At 35.5% G+C, this 10800-nt stretch overlaps 1 protein-coding gene across 1 annotated transcript; it reads left to right on the top strand.

The window, feature by feature from the left end:
- Positions 1-5419: 5419 nt before the first annotated feature.
- Positions 5420-8588, top strand: LOC139840627 (uncharacterized). Its single transcript, XM_071830883.1, has 10 exons — positions 5420-5494; positions 5838-5910; positions 6044-6193; positions 6440-6745; positions 6860-7251; positions 7334-7433; positions 7589-7642; positions 7744-7830; positions 7960-8079; positions 8164-8588. Exons 1-10 carry the CDS (start codon positions 5454-5456, stop codon positions 8479-8481), a joined length of 1641 nt encoding a protein of 546 aa, XP_071686984.1. The 5' UTR covers positions 5420-5453; the 3' UTR covers positions 8482-8588.
- Positions 8589-10800: the final 2212 nt, after the last annotated feature.

Genomic DNA, 10800 nt, shown 5'->3' with positions numbered 1-10800 from the left:
TCCAAAATTCCCTGACTGTTCATCTTCGATGGTACGTGCCTGAGAACCGGCCGTAGAATTCATCTCATCTGAGACCTTTTGACCTGAACCCTTTGAATCACCGGAAAGCATGGAGTCATCAGCATCGTCTTCTTCATCACTTCTTAAGACTTCATTAAATAGACTGAACTCATCATCATCCTTAGGTATTTCCTCATCATCATTCTCACTAGGGTAATCGTCAGAATCTATGGAGTCTGAATCATTATAGTAAGAATTCCTGCAATTGCCACATCTCTGACAAGAAGATTGGCCCCCATAACTGACTTGAAATCGGTTGAAAAGGAGAAATTGCTATATTCACTTCGTAGGCTCGTGTATTGATCCGGTTAATATCCGTCTCTGAGATTTTAGGGAGATGTTTGGAGTCACAGACTAATTCTTTGGCCCATAATTGCTCACGTTGCCCATAATCTTAATTTAGGGATTGTGGAGATTGCCTCAATTATGTTTATTGATTTATTATAAATATGTAAATGTAATTGAGAGAGGGGACATGCCTCTTTTTACTTATATGTAATCAGAGAGAAATAAAAGCCATAGAGCTATTATTCCCCAAATCATTATGTGTTTAATTTCCTTACAATATTTTACACATATTCGATTGGGAACAAATTCAATCAAGCCTTTAATTAATAGTTTTCCATTAGAAGTAATTAAAGAGAAAAAGAATAAACCATTATTCCCATATTCAACTGTTTCAATTTCGCTTACTTTACTTTGTGAAGTCAAGTACGTACAACGAAACAAAAACTATTCAATATCCTTACAAGATCGCCGAGTCATTTATCTTGTAACGGATCAAGTGGTATCCAGAGCCATTTGTTCCTCCCTGTGTATGGTGAAAACAAAATCCGCATATCAAACTACCGGTGAACCTTTGTTGGAATTAAAGAGACACCGCAAGGCAACAACGACAATGGCTGGAGGAGAAGAGTCGAGTACAAAAGACTTGTCAGCCAATGTAGATCGTTTAGCCACACAATTAGAGTCTGTATTGTCATGGATACAAACTCAAGCAATACCAAAGGCCCGCGCAACACCTGTGAAGGCAAGAAACGGAGAGGATTCAGCAGAATAGTCAGATACAGAGGACGATCAAGGATATGAGTCTAACACATTGAGAAGACGGGATGTAAACAGACCCTTCAAGGTTGAAGCTAGGATCGATATCCCTACATACGATGGAATCGTAGACGCCAAGAAGTTAGATTCATGGATCGATCAACTCGAGACTTACTTCACCCTCTACGGTTTTAAGAGCGTCGAGAAAGTGTCTTTCGCGAGGCTAAAACTGACGGGTCATACGTTGGCATGGTGGAATGCCTATCTAAAAACGCTAACTGATGAAGAAGTTAGGTGGACAGAATTTACTCGATTACTACATCGAGAATTTTATCCAATGGGGTATTCTCAAGATCGTTGGACGCGTTGGCATAATTTGCGGCAATAAAACGAACAACTTGTACAAGAATATACCACCGAGTTTAGGAGGCTCGCTGTATCTTTGGGCATTTCCATTGACAGTGAAGAAACCTTCACAAAATACATCGCTGGGTTGATACGGCAGATTCGAAATGAGCTGCGTTTACACACCATAACTAACATCTCAAATGCTAGTAGTATTGGAATGGCGATAGAACAAAAAAATAAAGGAGGAGCGTATCAACAAGATGACCGGAGCAAGGGTGGCGGATCAAACAGTACAACTGTTAAGCAAGATCATCAGAAGTCAAAAAATAAGTCTCCCACTACATCCACCTGGCACTGTGAGCATTGTAACGTTGCTGGTCATACAAAAGACATATGTTGGAAGGCCAACCCAGCTTTGAAGCCAAAGAAATGGTCGAAAGAGAAGGTTATACGTACAATGGCGAATGGGGCTGTGGAGTTGGGTACGGTTAATGAAGTCGATAAAAGTTTTGCTTTAATGGCAAAGCCACATGATAGGTCGACCAGGAAGAACATTAAATCCAATAAGAAGGAAGAATTGTTCACCTTACGTATCCAAGTAAAGCAGGAACTTATTGGTGCGATCATTGATACGGGTAGTCAAAAGAATCTCATTTCAGCTAGCCTCGTACAACGATTGGGCCTAGAAACCACTCCACACTCACGACCATATGTGTTGGGTTGGATTCAGAAGGACACAGACACACAAGTTACTCGTCAATGTAAGTTTCGCTTCGCTATAACTAATAAATATATTGATGAAGTGACTTGTGAAGTTGTTCCACTGGACATTTGTCAAGTTATATTTGGTAGTCCATATTTGTGGGAACGAAATGCTATCTATTATCGCCGTGAGTAAAAGTATCAGTTGGAAAAAGATGGCAGATTGTTCATTGTCAAAAATCACAAAATGTCACATGGTGTTGATCTGGTCACAGCTGGTCAGATAAGGAAGTTGGTTACCACAACAAAATGTTTTGTACTATTGTTGCATCGCCATACTAAGGAAGACGCCAATGTATCCACTTTTTCCCTCACTTGTAGTAATGCTACTGACGAAAGAAGTGAGTTTGGACGTAGATACTCGAATCTAGTCAGTGAGACAGACCGCTTACCACCTGTCCAAGTCATCAATCACACCGTGCAAAGCTCAATAAATAAAGCACCCGCTGAAGTTCGTTTTGGGTTCCTTCCTCAAGGCCTTTTTGACATGGAGTTTACTTTTAATTCCTCTACAACTAACAAAAAAGGCTTGAAATATTTGGTAAAGGCTACAAGGTTATTGCAACGTTCTCAACCAAAGTACAAAGGATGTCATGATCTTCACGGAGTACAAGGGAATTTTCATGTTGGTGATCTGTTTTGGTTACATAAGGGCAAGAAATTAAAACCGATTCGTTATGGTCTGTTTTGTATCCTTAAACCAATTAGTGATAATGCCTACCAACTCGACTTACCCTCTTATATGGATTTGTACTCTGTCGTTAATGTTATTAAGCTCAAGTTATTTGAACCAACCATGCACGATGAGGAGTTTAATGAAACTTTGTCAGCGGTTAAGAGTTTGGTGACTGAGCAAAAACATGTGTTACCAGAAGACACAATTGTGGAACCAAAAATAACTTCTACAAGCGTTGGTGCAGCAAAATGGTTGTCGGAGGACGTCGCTAAGGCACGTTTTCCAGGGTTACCATTCTAGTCTCAACAGGAGTTGAGACTCGCCGGAGAAGAGGAGGAATGATCCGGTCAATACCCGTCTCCGAAATTTTAGGGAGCTGTTTGGAGTCACAGACTAATTCTTTGGCCTATAATTGCTCACATTGCCCATAATCTTAATTTAGGGATTGTGGAGATTGCCTCAATTATGTTTATTGATTTATTATAAATATGTAAATGTAATTGAGAGAGGGGACATGCCTCTTTTTACTTATACGTAATCAGAGAGAAATAAAAGGCATAGAGCTATTATTCCCCAAATCATTCTATGTTTAATTTCCTTACAATATTTTACACATATTCGATTGGAAACAAATTCAATCAAGCCTTTAATTACTAGTTTTCCATTAGAAGTAATTAAAGAGAAAAGGAATAAACCATTATTCCCATATTCAATTGTTTCAATTTCGCTTACTTTACTTTGTGAAGTCAAGTACGTACAACGAAACAAAAACTATTCAATATCCTTACAAGATCGCCGTCATTTATCTTGTAACGGATCATGTATTTAGCACTTTCTAGTTGAAAAATAATATATACAATGAAAGTATCAGCTTGCTTAAAAGCAGCAAGCACAACCAAATAAAAATCACAGCACAAAGATCACAACTACATGGCTTATACCACAGCCTTATACAAAACAAACGTAACACGGCTACTTGAGGATTTTAATCAACTTCTAAAACCTAATTAAGGGTTAATAGAAAAATTGTTTAGATTTTTTGCAAATCTTATAACATTTTTTTCATCATATAAAAGAGAAAAAGAAAATCAAATCAAATTAAAAATAAGATAGTTGTTTAACTACTATGGGGAGATCGGCTGTCTTTTTTTTTTTTTTTTTTTTTTTGACCATTTCTCGGTTTGTTTTGTTAGTTATGACTTATGATGTTAGTTAGCCTAAAACAATACAATAAATATCTGATCATTTAATCCTATATATATTTTGTTTTTTGGGTTGCATGCTTGACTCTTCTTTATTTTACTACCCTTTTTTATTAGTTATTGAAGAAATGAAAATACGTCATCTTGTTTTTTAATTATTGTAAAAAAAAAAAAAAAGTCATTCCCCACGTTGGCGTTGAAATTCGGTACTATATAAATGGAATGCATCCTCAGTTAGTATATAAATATAATATAATTTTAATTAAAAATTTAATAAATTTATTATTGTAAAACTTTAATGAACATATACATTTAACACCCTTTTAAATTTTACAGTAAAGAAAAATCAATTTAAGATAAACAAAGTAGGGGTGTAAACGAGTCGAGTCGACCTCGAGCGCGAGCTCGGCTCGTTTGAATTTCATAGAGCTCGAACTCTGCTTGAGCCCAATATTTTAAGCTCTAGCCCGGCTCGTTTTATATTTTACAGAGCTCAGCTCGAGCTCGACTCGTTAATTACATATTCATATTTTTCTTTATGTTATTTAATTTTGGTGTGTTTCATATTTATTATTTTTTAATTTTTATCCACATATAATATAATTTAATATTATTCTTTTAAATATTATTGATATAATAGTAATTAATATATAATATAATATAATTATATATTATATTTTTAAAAATAATAATATTCGGTGTTATAAATGAAAAGCTCGTTTAGGCTCGCGAGTTTGTGTGAACTCGAGATATGAAGCTCAGGTTCGGGCTCGTTAATTTTACTAAACGACTTTCAAAATAAATTTAAGCTCGGGCTCGAGCACGTTTACTAAACGACATTCAAAATAAGTTTAAGCTCGAACTTGAGTTCGTTTAGACACGTCTTGAATCAAGATTTTAACGAGCCGAGCTCGAATAGCTCTCGATTAGCTCGTCTATTTTCCCCCATAAAAGAAAGTACTCCGTAACATTTTCTTTTAACTTCATCTCTATGGTTGTTGAATTTTTACTTCTACCGTCCCAAACTAAAATCTTTGTTAATAATTAGATGATACGTACCCCCACTACGTACGTATTTATGGATGTAGGGTTCGTCAAATAAATTTATATATTTGTCGTTTTTTATCTCTTAATTTGCCCTTTACCTCAACTCAAAGGTATTGAAAGTAGTGAAGCCTTTGTTTCTCTCTGTTCTTAAATGATTACTCCTACACTCAAACTCACGCAAAAAATTTCAGCCTCATTCATTCCTTTTCTTCATAACTAACAATAACAATACATATCACCACTAGTTACTTAATCACCTTCATCATAAACTGTCGGTGTTGACTGTTGACCTAAGAAAAAAAAGAAACTAGAAGATGTTCAAGTGTGATGATCATGATGATATTTCTCAATGCAGGTTACTTTCATTTACATTTACCTTATTATTATTATCATCATATCTAATTATATTCATCTGTATCTATACCATTGCTCTCAGATTGATACCTAAAAACTGTCTTATATTCAATTTGAAATTGCTTCTATGGAGTTATGGGATTATGATTATATTATTTACCTTTTCAATGTTACCAGAATTATAACTGTATTGCAAAAAACTGCTTATTGTGTTTGTTACACATGATTAATGATTAAGTACTGCATTAATTTGGCTTATCTGTAAAGGGATAAGCAGAGTACTCGTCTCAAATGGTTTTCTTACCAACTTTGATTCTTTTTTATTACTATTATTATTTTTGTAGCATTAATGGGAAGATTAGCAAACATGATCATGGCGGTGGTGTCCTCGATAGACGTTCCTACAATTTCACACCAGTTACTTTTCTCTATCTCTCTCTCTCTGTATCTATCTAAATATACACACACATATATATATCTATCAAAACTTGAATTATGTTTATTTATTTATTTCAATTGATACAATATAGAATTTGCATACTTTTACCAGGAGATAGACAAATTAACAAAATCATTGACACATGATTTGAAATTGGAGAATATATTGCGTGATCAATCTTGGAGTGGGTCAGAAACAGAGATGACTCCATTTTCTGCTTCATTTTCTTCTAACACTTCAAATGGTACACCTAATTCAAAGGTTATTTTTCTCACAATTCGTTTTTTTTTTTATAATACTTACCAACGTAGGTATGTAGTTCGGCTCTGAAAATATTCTTACGAGATGTCGTATTTAAGTTACCTGAAAGAACGATTATTTTTACTTAGATTTACACGGCCTAACTGGGGTCCGGTGACCTTTTTTGACCCTTTTGTGAGGATATCTAGACGCCAACCACCATATGTTTTACGTATCTAATTTTCTGTTTGGCTAATTTATGTACAGTCATCTTTGGAATTAGTGAGAGAGATCGCGTCTCTTGAAACGGAAATACTTCATTTGGAAAGATATATACTTTCACTGTACCGAACAGTTTTTCAGCCACATGTTCATAGTATACAAACCTTCGACTCCACTATAGAGCACATGTTACAATTAGAATTACAACCTGTTGCTGATCAGGCATACTCTAAAGTCAACTCTGATGCACGGTTAAGTGATTATCCTGCTCAACTTTCTCCTATGCACGAGGAAACTGTGAATTTTAGTCAACAAATTACTCCTCCAATACCAAAGTCATCACATATAAAAGTAAGTTGCATTACAATAATATCAGATAATCAGCTATAGATGAAATGGCTTGTATTACTAAGTATTAAATATTAAGTACTTTTATGTTAGTAAAATTTTCTTTACAAATTGCAGGATCGAAAAATTGCTCATTTTAGTCATCGTAGTCTCGGGGATCACCTTGATATTCCATGTACGGAGAATGCTATTCTTGACGGGCCCGATAGACTCTCTGAAGACATAATTCGATGTATTTCTTCTATTTACTGCAAGCTTGGGGACCAAAATCAGTCACGATCTGGACCGTTGGTTTCATCTGCCACATCCATGTCCTCATCGGGTACAAATTTTACTAGAAAAGTTTCAGATACGTGGAGTCCTTATTGCAATGACGAAGCTACGTGGGACACTAAACAGAAAAGTTTAAAAGAAAAAACAGGGCCCTATGCAGAGATGATAGAGGTTTTGAAAATAAGTGTGGATGATGATGGATTCAGTTATGCTTCAAGGATACTAAAAAAATTCAGGTACTTCAGTTATCAAGATTTGCGCGTTCTTCATCATCACCGTTTTCTGGTTCTTATTACTTATAACAATCAATTGATGTAGAGCACTGGTAAAGAGACTTGAGAATGTTGACCCTACGAAAATGAAACGAGAACAAAAGCTTGCGTTTTGGATTAACATCCATAATGCTTTGGTGATGCATGTACGTTCTTTTAGTCTCTATAGTCTATAACGGTTGCATTCTCAACCGATTACTTATTTATATTAAAGGGTTGGATTTAAATTATGTATTAGTAGAATAATCCATCAATTATCTTGCTCTTGTTGAAAATAAGGTTATATGCTTAATTCTTGCAGGCATATTTAGCATACGGGACACAAAACAGCACGAAAAGCAATTCACTTTTGAAGGTAGAACATTGCTGGATTTTTTCTTTCTATTTTCGTACGTTCATTGAATGATATATTTTCATCCTAATATACGTTTTTTGGTTTTGTCGTACCTATCTCAGGCAACTTATAACATCGGGGGACACTCCATCAATGCATATGTCATCCAAATCTCTATACTAGGAATCAAATCACACTTTAAAGCACCGGTTTGTATCTAATCTATCTCTAACCGTCTATAACATTCTCCATTTTTTACTGTTGTACGTTCTCTTTTGTGGGTCCCACAAAAGGAAATAGTTATCTCAACTAACATAACTTGAACTCGGTGGCTCCAGTCACTGTTATCTATAGGGAGGAAGTTAAAAACAGATGCCAGTAAACATATTTACGCCATTGAATACCCAGAGCCATTGGTCCATTTTGCCCTTTCGTTAGGGGCCTTCTCTGATCCCGCGGTATGCAATTACTCATGATTTACTCTCTGCACATTTGACCCGTTTCCCTTACACCTATGAACATTGATAAATATTTCAACGTAGGTTCGTATCTACAATGCGAAGAACATTTTTCAAGATCTGAGGTTGGCTAAAGAAGAGTTCATACAATCAACAGTGTACGTCAACAACGAAAAAAGAATATACCTGCCGAAAATCTTGTACTACTTTGCCAAAGATCTAGCATTGACTATGATAGGACTTTTGGAGATAGTTAATTCGTGTTTATCGGAACATCAACAGAAGGCGTTGAAAGCATGCATTAAAGGTAAACCCGAGAAGTACGTATACTGGTTGTCCCAAAGTTGTATATTTCGATATGTTATTCAACTAGACAAAGTCGAAGGAAGACTATCTGTTTGATTTAAAATTTTTCTTTCTTTTGTGCATTTGTGAAGGTTGATTAAGTATTAATTTCTTTTTAAAGTTTTAGAGTGTATAGAGTTGTTTTGAGGATTTTGAATACTGGATTAAGGGTGTACATTTGTCTGGATGTAGATCATGTGGATATTGTTTACTTTTATTGTGGGGGAGTTACTTTTTGTACCACAATGTTGAGTGAAATAACCTAGATGTAAAAATTGAAGCCGGTTAAGGCCTCGGTGCAAGTATATTTTGCTCAGATGTTTCGTGAATTACGGGCCCTGTGCGATGGCATACTTAGCACATGTCCAAATCCGCCCCTGATAACCACCACACTCTAGTATTGTGACGTGCACTATGGTGTGCGGCTTAACATACATTGTGAGAACCATATTAAGTATTGAGTGAGTATTTGGCTACACCATGGTGTTCGTGTCAGTGGCGGATCTAGGATTGTTAGTCCATTGGTGTCACATGTTGAAACCTCAAAAAAATTTCTACTAGATGTCTTATTTCAATGATGTCACTCAAAAAAAATGTACACTATCCACTGGTGTCACTAGTTAAAAAGCAAAAAAAAAAAAAAAAAAAAAAATCCACTACATCGTGTATTCCAGTGATGTCCCGTGCAACCACTGGACCTAAAGTAGATCCGCCCCTGGTTAGTGTATACAAGTGTATGCTTTAAGATTTTGAGTATAATACAATTAGATTAGATCTCTGCCAAGTTAAGTATTAACGTAAATGTCTAATAAACAATAACGTTGATCAAATTCATGGAATCTCAAGATGACAGTCGTGTTGGTAGCTCAATTTGATCTGTTTTTTTATGTTACGTCCGTGTTTCGTTTTTTTTTTTTTTAGTTGATGTTGTTTAGGTCGAGATTGATTGTCCGTTGTGTTGTTTGTTTGCTCGATTTCGGGTAAGATTCCGTTACGTGAGGCTCGGTTATAGATAGTTAGTTCGTTGTATCGCTCTTTATGTACGAGCCTCACCAGATTCATCTTTGTATCTTTGGTTGAGGACGTTTTTTGGAAAACGTATTTGCTTCTATATGATGTTTCGTATTGCCCTCATGGACTTCTTCAACACGTTCTCCTAGTTGACCGATGGCACGCATCCGACCTTAATATTTCCTCGCCCGCCCTCATGTCTTCGTGATGAATCTCGTGATTTTTAGGCATTTTTGACGAAGAAACTTTATTATCTTTTGGTACATATACCTTTAATATTTATACATTTACATTTAGTTTATATAATTAATATAGTTGGTTCAAATTGTTTTAAGAAAAAATGAGTGATTCAGTCCTCGTTCTGTCATGAAAGGAAGTTTGAGAAGATACAGACGTGGTACTGATGTGACAATCCGTCTTGAAAAAAAATTGTGTAATGGTTGAGGATGGTCTTTCATATGTAGTTTAAGTTTACCATATACATGTGAAAGTGAATCTCAAAAGCTTAACTTAGTATTATGATCTATATATACTAATATACTAATAGGGACCTAAGTAATGTCGTTTGCGTTCAAAAGAGTATTGTTTTTATGACCAAAATACTATTTATCCAAGTTACATCAATCTATTTTTATTATATAGTACTACAATATAGTATATTAACTGTTCTCCATTACCGTTCATCGCTTTTTCCTCACATGCACTTATTCTTCGATGGCTTGCTCCAGTCTTGCTGCTGTTTCGGCTGATCACTACTCTCATCTTGAATATCTCTTAGGGGTTCCTAATATTATAAGATGCTGGCGGTTTGGGGTTTAAAGGATGGGTCGACATATATTTACTTTGTTTAGTTGTCAGTGACAACAACGAATTATTGCTCGAATTTTATTTCGATTCACTATTATCTATTAGTTTAAGAGTGTGGTTGTGTACATGGTTTATTGAGTGTCGTTTGTGTGATTTCTTAATCGGATTTGGATGAGTTTTGCTGTTGTTAGACTAAAGATTATGGTTAGCCCATTTAGCATAGCCTAGCTTGACTAGCGGCCGTCACGAGTCGCCTCTATAGTGCCGCCCGTCAACCTCCATACTGCCGCTATCTTGTTCTCTTCTTCTAACCTTTTTCTCTATAGTCTAGTATCCTCATTCTTTACTGGAGAAAAAAAAAAAAAAAAAAAAAAAAAAAAAAAAAAAAAAACTAATAGCTTCCGTCTCTTTACTACTAAAAGTCGAGCGGCTGTATACTTTTAAAGAAAAAAAGTTCAACCTTTTGATTTTAATCTCTTCTATTATTATCATGATGTGGCAAATTAGCATGCCCATCTCATGCAACCATCGTAAAACCCACCGTCTCATACCTATAAT

The sequence above is a fragment of the Rutidosis leptorrhynchoides genome, chromosome 4 (assembly GCF_046630445.1).
Source record: "Rutidosis leptorrhynchoides isolate AG116_Rl617_1_P2 chromosome 4, CSIRO_AGI_Rlap_v1, whole genome shotgun sequence".
Lineage (NCBI taxonomy): Eukaryota > Viridiplantae > Streptophyta > Magnoliopsida > Asterales > Asteraceae > Rutidosis > Rutidosis leptorrhynchoides.
The sequence above is the reverse complement of the archived record's forward strand: the minus strand, read 5'-3'. Positions and strand labels throughout refer to the sequence as shown.

Coding starts and splice junctions, on each gene's coding strand:
- LOC139840627 (XM_071830883.1), top strand. CDS start 5,454: ATGTTCAAGTGTGATGATCATGATGATATTTCTCAATGCAG. Junction 5,495..5,837: donor GATGATATTTCTCAATGCAG/GTTACTTTCATT, acceptor TTATTTTTGTAG/CATTAATGGGAAGATTAGCA. Junction 6,746..6,859: donor CAAAGTCATCACATATAAAA/GTAAGTTGCATT, acceptor TACAAATTGCAG/GATCGAAAAATTGCTCATTT.